The 18,010-nt window shown below is 41.6% G+C and overlaps 1 protein-coding gene across 11 annotated transcripts in view; it reads right to left on the bottom strand.

Annotated features, from left to right (window-relative positions):
• Positions 1–18,010, bottom strand: part of KLHL13 (kelch like family member 13) — an 88,352-nt gene that overhangs the window by 28,296 nt on the left and 42,046 nt on the right. For 2 of the 11 annotated variants that reach the window (XM_068956766.1, XM_068956767.1), the window contains one exon: positions 9,522–9,566. The exons of 6 other annotated variants lie outside the window; for them this stretch is intronic. In XM_068956766.1, coding sequence (XP_068812867.1) covers positions 9,522–9,566 — 45 coding nt within the window. Of the gene's footprint in view, positions 1–8,911; positions 9,242–9,521; positions 9,614–18,010 lie in introns of those variants that run through there. 3 more of the 11 variants (XM_068956768.1, XM_009684903.2, XM_009684902.2) reach the window with 3 other exon arrangements.

The raw sequence follows: 18,010 nt of genomic DNA, 5'->3' as shown, positions 1-18,010 counted from the left end.
TCAAAGTACAGCACAGTCTTGGCACGCAAAAGAAGGGCATCGGCCTACATCTACAGATACTTCAGAGCACATGATCCCTGCTTTATCCTAAAAACCCCTACTCTCTGCATAACTCAGTAAAAGCCTACCAAAGCAATATTGCCCAGTCAGAGCGTTCTTAATTCAGTGAAGCTCAATAGCTTGCTTCTGAAAGGATTATAACCTTATTTTCTTTGTCAAATTACTATCCAATGAACCATGACTGCAAGTGTTCTGGTCACTGGTAAATGGCATCTTCAGAAATCACTCTTGGCATGAGCCAGTACTCTGGTATTTATCAGCAAACAAAGAACCGCATTTCAATTTCATATTATGATGTTCTTATCCCAGGCCAAATCGTTACTATTTTATGATCTATCAAAAAATCTGGTATATTATGGGGCTATAGTGCATGCAGCTGAGTATATTTTTTGCTGACAAAACTAGTAATGAAAAGGCCAACTGAAATACAATGAAACTTTCAACTATTACTAGAATATATAGTAATTCCTTCCTTTGCATGCTTAGTCTGCCAAAATATATCCTCAGTATGCTTAGTCTGCCAAAACATAATTTAAGTATTGACTATCTTACTGTCTTCTCATTATGAACAGATGCTCCAGCTCCCTGAGTGATGAATTTAGGAATTCCCCAATAAATTACGTGATCATCTAAGAGTATCTCAGTAAGTGTAACTAATATGGCAGTGTTGTATAAAAGAACATCTCATCATGCTGATATTAAGACAGAAAATATTATTACAATGCAGATGAACAAGTTACATAATCCTGGCATTTCACATTGCTTCCATTCTGTATCTTCTACCTACACGTTTTTGGGAAATTTTTTATTCCAGCAGAGTTGCTCTTACTCTTGTCCTCCCCTAAAATAACTTCTCATCACTTTTCAACAGGAGTTTCTTTAAACTCCATTCTTCTGCGGCATCTGTAAATTAATCACTTCTATCATTTGTTCACAAATACTTATTATAAAAATACAGTAGAAGTTTACACAGGAAACGTAAGTTTACACTTTCCAAATACATGCATGACTTCAGCCAGAAGAGAAAACAAAGGAAAAAAGGTAATTTTTGTTCTCACAGGTTGATCTCTCTACCAGATCAACCAAAACGTTTAGGAAACAGGCTCCTGAAGGTCCGTTGTCGTTCTGAGGGCGTACAGGTACTGGCACAGTGCACTCGGGGTCACGCTCTGCGTCTGTTGCTGCTGAAGATCTGAAATTAGGATGGACAAAACAGCAGCACTGGGAGGCACTACTGAATGACCTGCTGTACTTAACACACACTCCGGTTCCCACTCATAAGGCTTCTACGATGAGCACTGGTCGCGTACGTTCTGCTTCGGATGTCACTGTTTTTACTGAACAACTTAAAGGATGCTTTTAACAGATGAACTACAGAGACGTGACAATTTACCTAGATTTGCATCGCTCAGGTTACCGATATGCATTTCTTACCTTTTCTCTCTCTCACCTAGAAGAGCAAGTAACCTGCGTTTTCATGCTGTTTACGTGAAAGGGGTCACCACCACCCGAAGTTAACAAATCGTTACCTCCAACAGATTAACGCTGCCATTAACTACTGCGGCTGGGATTTAAGAGTCCCTCCAGCAGCCAGCGCAGGGCTCTCCTGGCCTTGGGGAACATGCTCATGCTTGTATTTGAATATCTCACTTTTTACATCTGAACTTGTTCATATATCAGAATACAATAGCAGGATATTTAAACTTTTGTTCTGTAACCCGATACCGAGCCCCTCTAAATCTGAATTCAAGGAGAAACCCTGTAACCACAATCGCTGAAGGTATCAAAGCCACCACGGGAACAAGGACATGCTCAGACACGGGCTTCAACGACTCGGACACAGAGTCAGGGTCAGGCTCAAGGCAAGTTATTCTAGAGACCGAGTTTGGGAGACTAGTGCAGAAACGTCTGGCTATTCTGAATTTATATTTTTTTCCTTCAGGTTATAGTGAAGTTTCTTTGAACTGCCACACAAAACCACGAGTCTTGGCATAAAGTCGCTACCCAAGCGCGCCAGCCCAGGAGACACGCAGAAATGAGAAAAGCTAGTAGAAACACTCAGGTGCCTAAATAGGCGATGGCTGTTTGAAACGCCCGTGGGTCCGGGTGGAAGGGGGGAGCTAGAGAGAAATGAGAATATTCTCCACATCACTTAGCCCTTTTTAAGGCTACGATGCTCCCACAGCCACCGCAAAATTAGGTCCTACCAAGGCAGCAGAGGAGGACTGAGCAATACTACTGCCACCACCACCACCCTCCCACACGCACAGCACAGCCAGGCTGTTCAGGTACGATTTCCGAGGACATACGCACAGAAAAGATCCTCCTCAAAACTCCCTCTTATAAAACAATCCAACTATCAGAGCTTTCAAACTGTTTGCTGCATAATTATAGCCCCCTGGTTAAAGCAAATTTGTTTTCCACCAAAACAAAGCAATAGCTGGCTCAGTCACTGCCATAAAGCTTTTGTTCCGAACAGCATTTAGTCTCTCCAGGAGTCTTAGCACAACATCCACATTTATCTATTTGACAAAGGGTTTACATGCATTTAGCCATTTCTAGCACAAATTTGCAGACTCAAATTGTTTAATGACTCTAAATTAGAAATAGTTCTCTAATGACATTTTGCCAAAGTTGTCGTTAGGCTATTGATTGCTGTCGTTAAGGACAGGAAGAGCAGCGCAAGCACGCATGCTTTGCAGCTTTTCCACAGAAGCAGAACCACTTTATTTCCTTGAAGTTCAGAACAGTAAAATACAGCCATCACTGTATGGCTCCGCTTTCAGGATGTACTTCGCCAGCGCAGCCTAATCTTCTGCCCTTTATATATAGTCTTAAGTGTTCAAAACGCAAGTCACATTCGGAGCTAGGCAGCTGAGCGCTTCCCAGGCGTTACAAGACGCTTAAAAACATTTTGCGCTCACAGGGAGATTACAGATCTGACGTGTCTTTAAATTTAGTTTATATATCCACACAGAAACTGTTAGACTGGCAGAACGATTCCTTAGAATGAAAGCAAAATTAATGGACTAAACCCCACATTTGTCTACCTAAGGTGGTATCTGTGCGTTCAAGCTTTGGTCATACAACACGCGTTCCCTTGCATTGCTGTATCGGACCTAGGAGCTCCTTTCCACATCCTCTCCTTCTGTCCATGTGCTATCCAGGATAGTCGTGACAGCTTAAAGGGCAACAAAAAAGATAAAAACATTCTGACATTACAGTTTGTTATTTAACCCTTGCTCCTTCTGCTACTGAGGTCTGCTCTATCATTCCTTTTGCTTTATCATTTATCACGGTTGTTTTATCATGTAAAATATTTCTCCCTCAGATCATAAAGAGTTTAAATCTAAACATGTCAGATAACAGGCGTGGGCTATTTGTCACGCCATGAAAAACACATTTTTGCAACTTATATATTGCAAGGCTTTTTTTCCTGTTATTGCTAGACAAAACAGTACAGCGCCAACATGAACGTGCACCTCCACTTTAACGTCGTGTCTCCATAGTCTTACACTGCTGTTCTCGCTTTCGCCGTTTAGAACAAGGGACTTGCTTTCAAACCCCAATATTCACCAACTATTTTCTACAAAAATCCATGGGTACCCCCAAACTTCAGTGGGAACTACTGTACCACAAGACAAAGGCTGGCGAGCAGAAAGTGGGCAGCAGTCACTGCGCAACACTGGTTTTCCTCACTAACAAGGAAATAATGGCAAAAATGACAAACTGGCAGACCTGACGTTCTGGCAGAATGAGCTGAGCAACATATTCAACATAGTCCAATAAAGACACTTTAGCACGTCACAACATACTGTCAATACTGCGACATGATACTGCGTAAGGAGCAGAAAGCGATTTTGAGAACCTGTAAACTGTAGCATCACCCTCAAAGTCTGCCCAGAAAAAGCACTGGAACTGGGAACCATCATTACAACCAGCTTCTCTTTTGGTTTTGCCAATTTAATGCTACAACAAAGTTTCACATCTCCAACTTCCAATATTCTATTGAAATATCTGATATTTTAGAACAGCAGCGAAAGTAAGACTAACGAGCACAAATGAGAAGTCTATGAAGAAAATGGCTGGGATTAAAAGCTGCCTTCTATTTTCAGAAAATAACCCTCTTGTATTTCCCCCCCACCCCCAAATTCAGCTGTCTGCACGCATTTTCGGATTATTTTTAGAAACATTTTGGGAAAACTGCACGTTGACTTCCAGTGTGTCGAAATCTGAAATATCTAGGAAGCAACTGCTTAGAACGGAAACCCTGTCAAAGACAGGCGAGCCTTCGCTTCGGTGTGAATAAGGGGTAGTCTGTCAAACGCTCAGAAGTCCAGCAAAACGGTTTATTTACCGAACATGACCAACGAAAACGGTAGAGACATGTAGGGTGGTCTCAAGAAAGAAAACTGCCTGATACAGATGGTCTCTGATGGATTATTCGTTACTGCAGATACATCTTTTCCCTTTTAAGTACACAACATTATATAGCATAAATTTAAGTTCATTGTAGAGCAAATTGGAGATTTGGGAGAAGACACAAAAGCTTTAATCTACATAAGCAGCTAAAACTAACACTGGTTACTCCTGAGTATTACACATTTCTTCAACTTTTCTGCATAGTAACTGATTTCCATTACTGTACAGCATTTCCTATCAGACAAGTTTAAAAACACACAACTCAGGATAGACACACTTTGTTGCAAACGACTGATAGGTGATAATGCACGTGTATCATCATATTCGTTTATTCCACCTAACTTTAGTCAGTTATTTGTGAAAACACATTCAAAGTGTAGCTTCTATTTGAAGTATCAAAACATTGTTCAACATCAAAAGCTAGAAGGCACTACGTTTACAAGCCAGTTATTCTGCATCAAGGATTTTTTAAATTTTACTTATTTGTTCAAATATTGCCTTCTGAAGACTGAAAACATTTAACATCTAACTTTTCAGAAAACAGCTAGCAATAGTATTTTTGCATTAATGAATTCTTTTTTGGTGTGCATTGTAGGACTGATCTCGAGAGTTTTCACATACAGCTCTTCAATCATGTTGATGGGAAACCCACACAACTTTGGAAAACAGTATTAAGGACATACTGCTACTGTGAAGGAGAGAATTCTCCTTTAAGTTTGCAATGTATTAGATGACGTGACCTGTGATCATTCAATAATTTGGATGCCTGCTCTGAGACACTTTAAACTGTGTCTATATAATGCAAGTCTGTATTATTCCCTACCCTCTCTAAAGCAGCGTTTCAATTCTTAACTTCTAATTATGCCAGCCAGGGTGTTTTGCTTCTTTTTAACCTGTAGCCATCAACGCATGCCTACAGGTCCAAGGAATGCCACATTTCCAAGCCACTGCTACCCACTTTGTCCTTTCCTGCGATTCACTTGCTGAAACTGCTCACCTGACAACACTCAGTCACCCAGGTCTGCCCCAAAGAGTCCACGCGACAGCAGATATGAATATAAAATTTCACTGGCGGGGCATACACTTGCTTAATAGCTGTTGCACTCATTTCTACAAAAGGAACCTATATCCTCAACTTCAGCGACGTAAGTGTCACGAAAGACAACGTAAAACAACTTGATAAAGCCATGCATGTGCATACAGGCTTGCAAATCTATAGTTCAAGTGCTACAGTCAGGCTGCGTTATACCTGTGGCTGTTGTTCAAAGCCAACGCTCCCATTGCGATATCGCCTGCTCTTCCCCAGAAACCACCCCGGCACCTCTCACCCAGCCGGTGGAAAAGCTCAAGCTGTCTGGGGTCAGCTCCACCAGAAGTCAGGGGACGTCTGCATTTCCCTGCAGAGGGACACTTTGCCCTCTGTGTAACCTGAAGAGCTACTGCTTGCAGCAGTTACAGATATCCTGAAAATATCCGTGAATTGTAACTGTAACTGGCGGGGAACAACAGCACCAACCGAGAAGCAGCGAGTCACTGCTTCTCCTTTCCATTGCCAGGAAAGTCGTAGCAGAACCAGTGAAAACAGCAGACTTCTCACTAACAGAGTATGTGTTCGTCTACAAACTCCCCAGCTCAGCTTAAACAGGCGCTTTCTTTCATGTGCTACCTGGGTCCGAACCTCGTCCAGCAGAAGACCCTCCTCAGTGAGCCCTTTGTCTTCCCGCTGCACCTCTGGAACTCACCACCAACCTTAAAATCAGACGTTGCAGGCAGACTGGTCCAGCTACACGATTCACAGGACAATTAACCATTTTACGGGGGTACTTTGTACGTAGATGCCTGCTTCATCCAAGTCACCGAACGGGCTCATAACCGCAAGTCTCAGCTTCCCAACACAGCGAAACTATGGCAGAGTTCAGGTATCGCGTACGCCAAGCAAATAAACCACTAATAAAATCTAGGGTACCTGACATTCAGCTTAACCCCTACATAAGTTGCTTATAAATAATAAGCAGGATGAAGCATTTAAAGTTGAGGTGAATTTTACTAGAAAAATTTGAAGAGTTTCCGATTTCACTTCACGTAGAAAATTAATAAAAAAAAAAACTTTAAAACCATCCTACTATTACCAATATACTTTACATTCCAAATTACACTAAAAACTTACTTTGTAATGACATTTAGATGCCAAGTATTACAGGGATAAGGGTTCAACTATACATTTATATTTTCTAAATCCAAAATGTAAAGTATAAAAATGTTGATCTGTAAATGCAAGTGTCTTATGGTCATATATTTTACATCACTAGATGTTCCTTTTCACGTTTCGTTTACTCTTGAGTCTTACTTGAAACGTCAAGTCTTTTCCCAACACGCAGAGTACTACTCATGAAAGAAACCGATGTGAAAAACCCCTGCAGATCATGTGAAACATTTAGCAAATGTAGTGTAATCTTTGCAGTGAAAATAAAGTGAATTCCATCGCCTGTTTTACTGGTCAACCTAAATCACAGGCTGTTTTTAGCAGTCGACGTATACTATCTAATCAAATAGGTGCCATTTTGCAATGTTTCTCATTCCGTATTATATGATGGATGAATAATTTTAATGTTACATTTAAAAGCTCTGCTAATGTCAGGACTCTGCATCAGTGAAGAAATACATCTCTGAGCATTGGGATACGTTGTATTATTATAAAATGATGATTAAGACTGCTGATCACATAGTTCTCATGCTCCAGATAAGGGCAGCATCATATAGTTATGCGTGATTACTAAACATGCCCACATACTTTGAACACATTGAGATAATCAGTCATATGATCCTTATAATAACTGCTGGAGCATATACAGAAGAGATTAGCAATTTAAAGGCAACCCATGAAAGAAACGTTCAGTTTCAGCAGTAGGTATATCAGACTAGCCTATTCCTTATTTTTCTTGCATTTTATAAATCCTACAGTTTTAAAAATATCAGATAACACTCAACTTCATTATTTCCCTGAAAGAGGTTTGGAGTCCTCACAACTCTTTTTGCCATGATACTTTTTTTGCATTTACTCATATTTTAATAAACTCATCGCAAATAGCAATTTATTGGAAATAGCTGGATTTTCCAATAGCCTTAAGCATGTTTGATGTACCCAAAGAAAAGGCTGAAGAACTTTCATGAAAATTAATATTAAAAATCAGAGCACACACAGCATAGGTTATATATTGGCAGGTTAGCTCCTCAAACACTAGCCTTTCTCATCGAGAACAATAGTGACCACGCTTTTGTGCCTCTTGCATTGTTTCAGCCTTTCCGATTAACAACACAATTCTCAAAACACACACACACACAAATATATTTACACAACCTGTAAATATGTTTGACACATATTTCTTACAGCATATACCTACAGCAGAGGAAGTAAAAGCCTATCTCCAAAAGGACAATATAAGCTTAAAAGTACAATTATAGTAGCTATTATGCTGGAATACTACTGGAAAGCAGGAGCTTTATAATAATTTTCCAGATATCACAAGTCACCTGCAATATTACACATGCGTATTTTTTAAAGCAACTCTTCCTCATGTTGAAAGAGCTGCTTCCTTAAACAAAGACAAAAGCCAGTAGAGGAGCCTACTTTTAGTTTTATTTCAGAAAGAAAAAGCCACCTGTATACGATAGCACAAAGCTCACAGTAATAAAAGGTGAATATAAGCTTTACCAAGATTTGGCAAGATGAACAAAGGCATACTGTTTTCATGTGTATTGAAACATTTATTTGTATTAAGTTTCTTGACATGGGCAAGCTGCATAAGCGCGCGCGCTCTCTCTCTCTCTATATATATTTTTTTATATCTATATATAATATAGATATATTCAGATATTAATGATTTACATTTATGTTTGAAGCTTTTACTGTAACTTTTTAAAATATAAGACATTGCATTTGTATTAAGGCTAGGACTTTAAAGAATAGATCAAGATCAAAGCAAGGGTTTTTCTTTTTTCTTTTTTTTGGTAAATACAAGAACTCACAGAAACAAAAGTGCACTACAATACAGCAGGTGATTCCACGCTCAGTTGCGGGAGGAGGGAATGGCAGCATATACACTACAAATAAAGCCTGCCTCAAAGCTTCAACTTGTCAATTCAAGATCAGCTCTACAAATTCACATCAACATGAAGTTTTCAAATGAACATTTAAGATATTTTTACGAGTATAGCTCAATCTGCACAGTTTCTCTACGTTCCAACAAAGAGGGAAAGACTCGACACAACATCCATCATGAAACATCCAGGATAAAATCTGAGGGTCCACATAGAAAAAACAAGGTAAAATACTGAGTGCCAATGTCATTTAATATACAACAGGGTATTTTGCCACAGGGTAGTCTCACGAAAGAAATCCCACCTTATTATCCTCATTTCTCTCACTTACATGTATGCTGGAGAAAGTGGCGATGACCTGGATGTTTTAAGCACAGGAACTGGGAATTTCCAGATAGCAGGAGAGCTCGTTTTCCATTTCAATGGCATGTTGTCACCACGGTACTACAATAACAGTAAACAGCGTTTCCATAACAGACTACCAACTAGGACTTCCATTCCACACGCTACCGACACAGCAGTGGCTGCTGCTAAGAACAAGGAAATGATTCTGCCAATGCCCTTAAACCGATGCTTCCAATCTGTACAACGGGGCTGCAAGGCATCTCCTTTTAAATCCTGCTGTCCCCTAAAGCAATAGGATGATTCTATCGTTCTAACTCAACAATAGTGCCACCTCGTTAGGGAAGCGCTGACTGCAGTATATGTTTTAAAAAAAAAAAAAAAAAAAAAAAAAAAAGACTGCACTGTGCACACCAGCACAATGCAGCTTTATTAAATAAAAGCAGCTAATTTTTAAAGAACTATTTCTGATGCTATTGTTCTACCTTAGCAGGGACACTGCAGCACTGTACTATATTCTCTTCCTAGTAACCTGATTTCTGACCAATGGAAGCAGGAAAAAAAAAAAAAGGGTTTCATATGAAAACGAAGCAACATACCTACTCAGAATACACTTGTCATCCTCTGAACATTCTTCTTTTGAGCTGCAACAATACAAATGGGATATAAATCTCAGCATAGCCTTAGGCCACAGCTAATCGAGATCAGTGACTAAATTCAGCAGCTTGCTTTCCTCCTGTGCAAGCTCTGACCAAACAATACAAGAATGCCATTATGGAAAAAGCCCATTGCAAAAAATCAGTCCTTCTAATCCATAGCTAGGAAGACAAAATAAAGCATAAATTGCTGCAGGTTTCTGCATGCTCTTCTAACAGCTTCTGCTTCAGGATGCTCTCATTTTCCTATCCTCATTTCCAGGGAGGATGAGCAAAAACCTCATGCATTTTACAACATGCTATGGGAACACAAATATCACTCTGGCTTCTGCAGCAGAGAAGCGGAGAGCAGCATGCTGTTAATAGCAGTCCTCGTAGGGACGCTATCAACAATCTCATTCCGAGCAGCCCCCCCTCCGGCAGCTCCCAAATTGCCTGAAGAAGCGAGGAAGCAGACGGTCACGCAGGTGTCCATCAGGGACCACGCTGCCACTCTGTGCCACTCGGTGACCTCCCGGGGCTCACGACAGAGGGGAGTTTAGAAGATGTGCTATTAAAAACAAGAGAATTTACCAAGGTATCGTGCGTAAGCCGTTAGGTTTCTAGGAAAAAGAGGTAGAGCTGCAGCTATATCGACGAAGCCCCTCACTGAAAAGCACGCTGTTAATGTTTTGCGCTACTAGAACAAAACACCACTATTTAAGGCACTTATTTGACAGATTTCAGAATAGTCTTTGTACAGTATGACAATTTTTCTTTTCATCAGGTTAGTTTAACCCTATCGCAACAAAGCCAACACCCCGTCACACGCTGCTGAGCAGTACAGAATAGAACCAGGAGCCGAAGGTCCATAAACATTTTCTAAGCATTTTAACAACATTTAGTAGCACTCCGATCCCTTTATCAAAACAGAGGTGAAACCTACATTTATCAAGTTTATTTTGGGGATGAAATCGCTGGGCAACAATTGCTGCTTCTGCAGCCTATGATTATTATTGAAAGTGCTTCCCCAAAAGTAGTTTTGGGGTTTTAAAGCTGTTTCCATAACCATAGGTAATGGCCTAAAACAATCCAGGAGGATCATGCCTCAGGACTAATTTAAAACCAGATGCACCTATCTGACAAGTGGCTGAAGAGCTCAGTCCCCAGATTTTGAATAAGTTTACACTGCTTACTAGCTGTTTTAATACTGGCAATAAATGTCATAGAAATTAGTACTCCAAGAGCGTAACACATACCTGCTGCGTAGGGCGACAAAACCTTTATATGCTACAAACACGAAAAAATGCTGAGAAAACCCAAGTCTGCATTTTTAGCATAAACAAGGATTCTTACTTTTGGTACAAGCACGTATGTATTTACATGCTAACAGGAAAGCTTACTGTCTGCACATACGGTAAAGAGTGCACAGAGTCTCACACTCATAGGTAATACCAGACTATTAGCTCATGCCCTCCTCTGCATTGGAGGCCTAAACGTTAAAAGACTTAAAAGCTGAAAGAGAAGCTAGATGGTAAGTACTAAAACTACAAAGAAAAAAAAATTTTTTTTGAATTAGTATACCCAATTTGGCTTTTACATTTACCATTATACAGAAAGCATCTTAAAATAAAACGAGTAAGTGCCGCTACTCCCTGGCGTGAAGCACCCAGCCAGTGAAACCAACTAATAAGCATTTAAAAGTCTGTCTCTGCCTGCTGTGCCAAGCCCAAGGAGCTGATTTTATTAACAGCAGCAACACTAATACAAAAAGGAAGACGACAAGGACAATCAACACGCTGCTTGCTGGAAAGTAACTCTTGCAATATCCTCTCTGTCTGTCTTTTGAACAGTGATTTAAGTTGAGCAATCCAGGCATTCCCAGCCACTGCCCAGCATTCAGGTCAACCATGGTCCACCCAGGGACATGAGCTGTCACTTCGGACCCCAAAGAGATCCTTCTGCACCGAGGGCAACGTTAGCGCTCCAACACCTACTCTCCTCTGGGTGCTGCTGTTCTCGCTTGTTTTTCCACTTAATTTACAAGCAACTTGATCAAAACCTTTACAGTAAAACTAAAAAGTAACACAACAGTACGCCTATTAGGCCAGAGTTTAATGACAAAAGCTTTACAACAGCCAATTCAACGCTTCTAAAGCGGATGAGTTCCGAGCTCTGCCCATCTTCGCCGTCTCCTGCTGCCGAGCACGCTACTGGAGCGAGCAACCCATCCCAGCTACGGCACTGGGGGAAGCAGCAGCAGCAGCAGCAGGGCCGGCACTCGAAAAATAAGCACATGATTTTGACTTGCAAAAGAGCGAACCATGTGAGGAATGAATCACCTATCTGCACGGAGGTAGGAAACCAAATCAAGTACAACTGTTTCTTCTTGACAGGCACAAATTGGACGCATGTTCCCAGAGGACAGATTGCCAAAAATAGTATGTGCTTTACATAAAGTGTTCTTGAGATTAAAAAAAAAAAAAAAAAACCACACAGTATATTATTCTGTTCTTTTAATGAAGACTAAGATAACGGTTTAGTCATACGTTTTAAAACACGGGGAAAATAACCTATCTGATCTGTGGGAGTGGATTACGCCCACTCAGTACTCTGCATTTTCTTACCTGGCATTTCAGCGCTTTGCCCTTAGTCCCCAGATTAACTGGTACCGAAGGCCAACAGCAGCATCACAGCTCTGTGCAGCGTCCGCCTTGCAGAGGAAACGGTTATTTTTAGGCAAGTGCTATAAACACTTGCATTTCAAGCACCAAATCGGAGATCTGCTTTTCTTCAGCACGTGGGAGTTTAAGGACCCACGGTAACTGCAGAGATCGCAGGAGACAAGCTCTCGGGACCACTGCGCTGTTGAAGGTGGCTCTCTGATATTTCTCTTGTACACCAGTTCATTTTCAAGATTACAAGCATCTGGCGTGTGTAACTTGCAACTGTACTTAACTCACAACCTGAATCTCTCCCATGGCTCTTGCTCCGTCTACAGAAGACGCGGAAGGGCAAGTCTCTCGTTTTGGGCGCTCGCTCCCGCGCTAGCGTTTCCACAGCTGTACCGAGCAGACTGACACCGAGGCAGACAACGGACATCGCACCATCCACTTCTGCGGAAAACTCCTCCGTAAAGTCACAGAACAGGGAGCGAAAGAGCGAGGGAAAGAACGAAGGAACGAACGGCAAGGTCCCCCGCCGCCGTTGGGGAGACCCGAGCGAGCTACGACGAGGCCGCGCAGCAGCGCCGGTCCGGTCCCCCAGACAAAGTGCTCACAGCCGAGCGCTTAACGGAGCGAGACGTTTCTTACCCCCCTCCCTTCACCCTCAAAGTCCTCCTTCGTTACGACCAACAAGCAAGAGTCGGCCCCAAACGAGGGTGCCGCAGCCGGCGCCCCCAGGAACGAACCGCACGCCGGAGGCGGCGGCCTGCTCGCAGACCACCCCAACCCTCTCCTCTGCAGCTTTCCCCGATCCTCAGGGAAGGAATGCAGCTAAAACCGTTCCCCTTCTCATTCTTCCCTTTTTCTTGCAACATCCTCTTTTTATCCCTGTGTGCAAATTGGCACTTGAAGCCGCTACGGCGTTGCTTTGGGCATGCCGATCGCCGACCCGCGCGCCTTCGCCGCCTTTTTTTTTTTTTTTTTTTTTTTTTTTTTTTTTTTTACAACAAAGCGCTGCCTTACAAAACTCACGCTCTTCTCTTACAAAGACGCAAGCATGGTGGGCCGCGTCACGTGTGCTTCCAGCAAATAACTTCTGAACCGTCTCTCAAGTTCCCATAAGATTTCTCTTCATGGGCTTTCAAAAAAGACGCTAGTCGGAAAATATTATTCTCAGCCTTGGAACGCCGCCTGAATTTTAGAGCGAATTAAGCAAGGTAGAAGTTCACTTCTAGGCATGCCACTGCATTCTCAGTCTTCAAACTGTTAAAAGGCAAAAATGTTTGCTCAAGTCCACTGATCAGCTGCGGCTACAAAATCTACTGCTCTGCTCTAACAGGCTTTTTAACTCCCCACTTTAATTCATGTTCTAGGTAACTGCAGAAGTGAAAGCACTAGGTAGAAATAGCGTTAAGCGATAGGGAAACTTTCTCAGAGCCCTGCAAACCCTTCCGAGAGCGACCTGAACGCTAGCTGCACTTTCACAACGCCGGGCGTCTTCCAGCCTCGCATAAAGAAGAACGCCAAAAGTTGCAGCGACTGCGATGGACGCCTCTCAACTTCACCCAGACACGTACACAACAGAAAGGTCCAAAGATTTATCGAGTCGTGAAAGTGATATTTTCTAATTAAGCTACTTTCTACTGAATGCGTTTCTTCATATGAGAAAAAGCATCAAACTCCATGACGGGAAAAAATAGGCCAAAATGCTGCTGCTGACGAGTATCTGTAAACGCTTTTGGACTTTCTTCTCAACACCTATGTGCTAAAAAGTGGTGGATTTAGAGCCATTTTTCCATTTTAAAAATCTGTTACATATCAGCTCTAACAATATACCTGCTCCAAACTGAAGGCAGAAACCCAGTTAAACATTGGAAGGAATTGTTCTGGTATTTTGTGCAACTTATCACTATCAACATGCTGAACAGCTGCATGCTATTGCACATTGTAATATAGAAGAAAATGAAACTGAACCCCAAAAACCTGATAAAACGTTCCTGAAGACTGGGAGCTCAAATGCAACAGTCATTTGGAAATCAGCATTTTAAATGCGGTTATCAAGGCAGAGGCCTAAAAACGGAATAAAAGCAAATAAGGATGCATAACACTTCCCTTCAGGCTTCCTAAAAACGTACGGCGTGTTTGTTTAATTGGCTTCCTTATTCAACTCTCTGTTCCCCTTCACACTGATGCTCCTCACGCCTTTACCTCCGGCTTTTCAATCTATTAAGCTGCGGCTGTCCTGATTATTGGAAGAGAACAATCAAAAATGGAGTTGACTGTACTGCCCTGTACGCGAGTCAGCTAATTCATACAATTTCTTTGACACATACCCTGAAAATATTAATAGCAAAATTCCTAATGAAGGTAAAGCAAATCTCTGCCTGAAAAGAAGAGCGCGGATGAAACCAGTGCAGTTACGCCTGCAGTCTCCTTACAGTGACGCTATAACATCCCCCAAATATTAAAACATTACAGAAGAAGCGGCAACCTGCATAAAGCAATGCTTTTCCTGAAACTATAACTTTTCTAGACACCTCAGAGATCTGTCTTACAAAGAAGTAGTCTTTCCATTATTTCTTTGTTTAAAAAAATCTAAACACTGAAATAGCTGAAGACGCAATTGCAGATGTGCTTTGATTTACTATGTTGTTGTAAAGAATTTTTACAAGTGGAGGAACAAGCCCTCAGACCCCAGATATATATTGCAGCATCTTTTTGAAGCAGTGGCACAGCAGACATCAAGATCCACAGGGTTTCATAGATGGAACAGAGATGCTTAAAAAACAGTTATTTTCAAACATAATTCCTTTAAATTGGGCTGACTGCTCATGAAAGAATGAGAAATAGACAGAAAAGCACAAAAAAGGAGTTAAACTAGGTTTGTCGCCAACCCCTCCCCGCTGTCAACATGCTATAAACAGTACAAGTTCCTGTCTCTGTGTAATATATGTAGGGTTATTTCTAAAACAGAAAAAAAAAACCCACCAAGTCTTTAAATATTAAGTGAAGCAGTCAAGTTTTTGTTCAGGGCATGTACCACATGCTTTAAAAAAAAAAAAAAAAAAGGCAGTTTGCTATCCACCCACTCAGCGTTTTTTCCTACATAAAATAGGAACTTGCTGCAGTAACGTTTTAGGACGCATCACTTTGGAGAAAAAAATATTGTTTTATATATAAATACATTTGCATGCTATATACCTATATACACATAATATACACTCACACTATATATAAATATATACCCAAAGGTATATAACCCTGTATCTGACAAAGCCATTTCCCCCTTCCCTCCTTAACACACCTCACTTGGAGATCGAGATTTGCGTTCTCGCATGATTTTCAGACTACCAAAACGTATAGTCCTCAATAAACTAACCAGGTAGCAGCAGCTGCCTGACTGAAAAGTCATCAGGTTGAGTAAGGAGTTTCGCCGTTACAAGCAAGGACGAGCTCAGCTGCGCACACACGTTGCTCAGAAATCTGCCACCCCGCTCCTTGCGATTATCATCCATCAGCAAGAAAAATATCTTGAAAGCCTGTGAAGTTCCTGGAACTAATCAGCAATACTAAGAGGCAAACAAATTTATTTCCTATTAGAGAAATAGAGATAATATTTTCAAATATTTAGAGACAATATTTTCAAATAACTAAAAAAGAAGTTAAGTCTAAAGTCAGTTTCCCGGAAACTCAGATGAAACGGGACGCTTGCAAGAAATGAGAACCGCAACTAATCCGCAGACTGTTCGCACTCTTCATTCTGGGAATACTGTTCACTACAAGTTGTAACACCGGCAAAACCAACACCTCAGCTTTGCTCGGGCGAACTACTTCCCACAGAAAAGGCAGTCGGTAAAACAAGTTCTTAAAACAGTTTTAGTAGGATGTAAAACCAAAATGAGTTAATGAACATTTCCAGCTTTTGATCTAAGCCTGTGTACTCTGCTGACAACATACAGCTGAGAAGAAATGCTTCTGAATTAATGCTAATTTATTCAAAGTACTGTGCTCATCTTCCCCAGGTCATTACATACCCATATTTAATAAAATCCCATCGAAATCTGAATGCAGAGTCACAGCAGCCAGGCTGACCCTACGGAAAACGATTGGTCTGAAGCAACAGTTACTTTTATTTGTAGTTCAGGGACTGACCTAAATCTACAAACATCTTCTCCAGAGTTATCATCATCATCTGTTGTCTGCGCAATTCAGGTTAGTAAAACATGCCTAAGCGCACTTACACATCAGACCCCCGCGATGCAAATCTATTAAGCAGTTCAGTAACTAAAAGGAAGAGTGGACCAAGCTCCCGTCACTCACAGCTAAAGTATTTCCTGCGCCATAGACTGCAAATGGCATTCCTAATGCGTACATTAAAATATTTTCAAAATATTCTCAAAATGGCAGTTTCTAGGCTTTTTTGCACTATTTACACAAAATCTGTTAGTTATTTTGCGTTCCCTAAGCCTTACTGTTGTCTTCACCCATTGGAGCAGGTTTTTGCTGTCGCCTGTGTCCGCAACGCGTTCCCTACTCAAAAGGGCAGGCAGGGGGAGGTGAGAATGCAGGACATTAAGCCACCAGACACATACAGTAAGAAGAGTAATTTGTTTATTTAAAAGACAAAGATGAACTTTTGGTGAACGCTGCAATTCCCACCGCGTCATCACCGATGGATCCTGTCTGCTAACCCACAGCCTGCAACACTTCCAAGGAGGGCAGGCTGAGGTCATTATCCGAAGGTCAGAGCCCCTCAGGCAAGACTGAGGGCCACAGAGATTGACAAGGGGTCGAGGAAGATGCTGATGCTCAAGCCCAGCTTGTGAGAAATCCTGATGTGCAATTTGTGGGCCAACAAGAAGTCAGGACGCTTCTAGGAGACTCAAAGCTACCGGAGCATACCGCATACAGTCGTTTCGCTGCTGCTTCCTGCATCGCTTTAAGGAGTCACAAAAGAAACAATATTTAAAGACATTCCATCAATTTAATTATTTGCCGTCAGCTAGCATTAAGGACAAATTAGGTGTAGATTCTACTGAAATGGTAACTCATTGTTAAAGTTCAGCTTGTCTTCGTACACAAGGGGGTAGGAAAGGCTTACACGGCAAAAAATTAGGTTTCAAATTTATCACCGATACTAGCACTTCCCACATTCACCAGTACAAAAAAAAAGAAACGACATAAAACACCCCTCAGCTTCTATACACTAGAAAAGAGATTAGGCCTTCAGATCATTCCAACTAAATGCAGTAAGTAACAGGTAAAAGTAGTACTGAACTGAAACGGTTCTATCAGCCACAGAAGAGAAAGGGATATTGCACTAAAACCGCAGACTTCAGTTCTCTGCCTATAAGCCAGGGGCCATCACAGATCTCAGCTCCTCCTGTTTGACAAAGGTAGGCGCAGCCCAAAGACTCCAACCGGAAAACCAGCACGGGCCGGGTGGGGGGCCCTCCCTCATTTATTTGCTCAGGATCCTCCCTTCCTCAGCAAATGACACCAGTGATAACCTCTCCATTACCTGTTCCCATATGGAAAGCAAAAGGGAGCAAGCTAGTTCGCACCTGTGTTGCTGCTTTTCTATTCCCAACTGCAGCAGTGAAAAACTGAAAGAGCGGTTAGTTTGCACAGGTTTTTGCTCCTGGCTCTCCCCAAGTGAAAAGTCACAGGAAAAAGCGTCTTTGCAGCTCAGTCATACCTGGAACAATCTGCAGTCTTAAACGCATGGAACAGCTTTAATAGCAAAGCTTGGCTTCTGCAGAATTGGACACTACCTATTCAAAAGAT

The sequence above is a fragment of the Struthio camelus genome, chromosome 11 (genome assembly GCF_040807025.1).
Source record: "Struthio camelus isolate bStrCam1 chromosome 11, bStrCam1.hap1, whole genome shotgun sequence".
Taxonomy (NCBI): Eukaryota; Metazoa; Chordata; class Aves; order Struthioniformes; family Struthionidae; genus Struthio; species Struthio camelus.
Note: the sequence above shows the minus strand (reverse complement) of the source record. Positions and strands in the feature narration are given on the sequence as shown.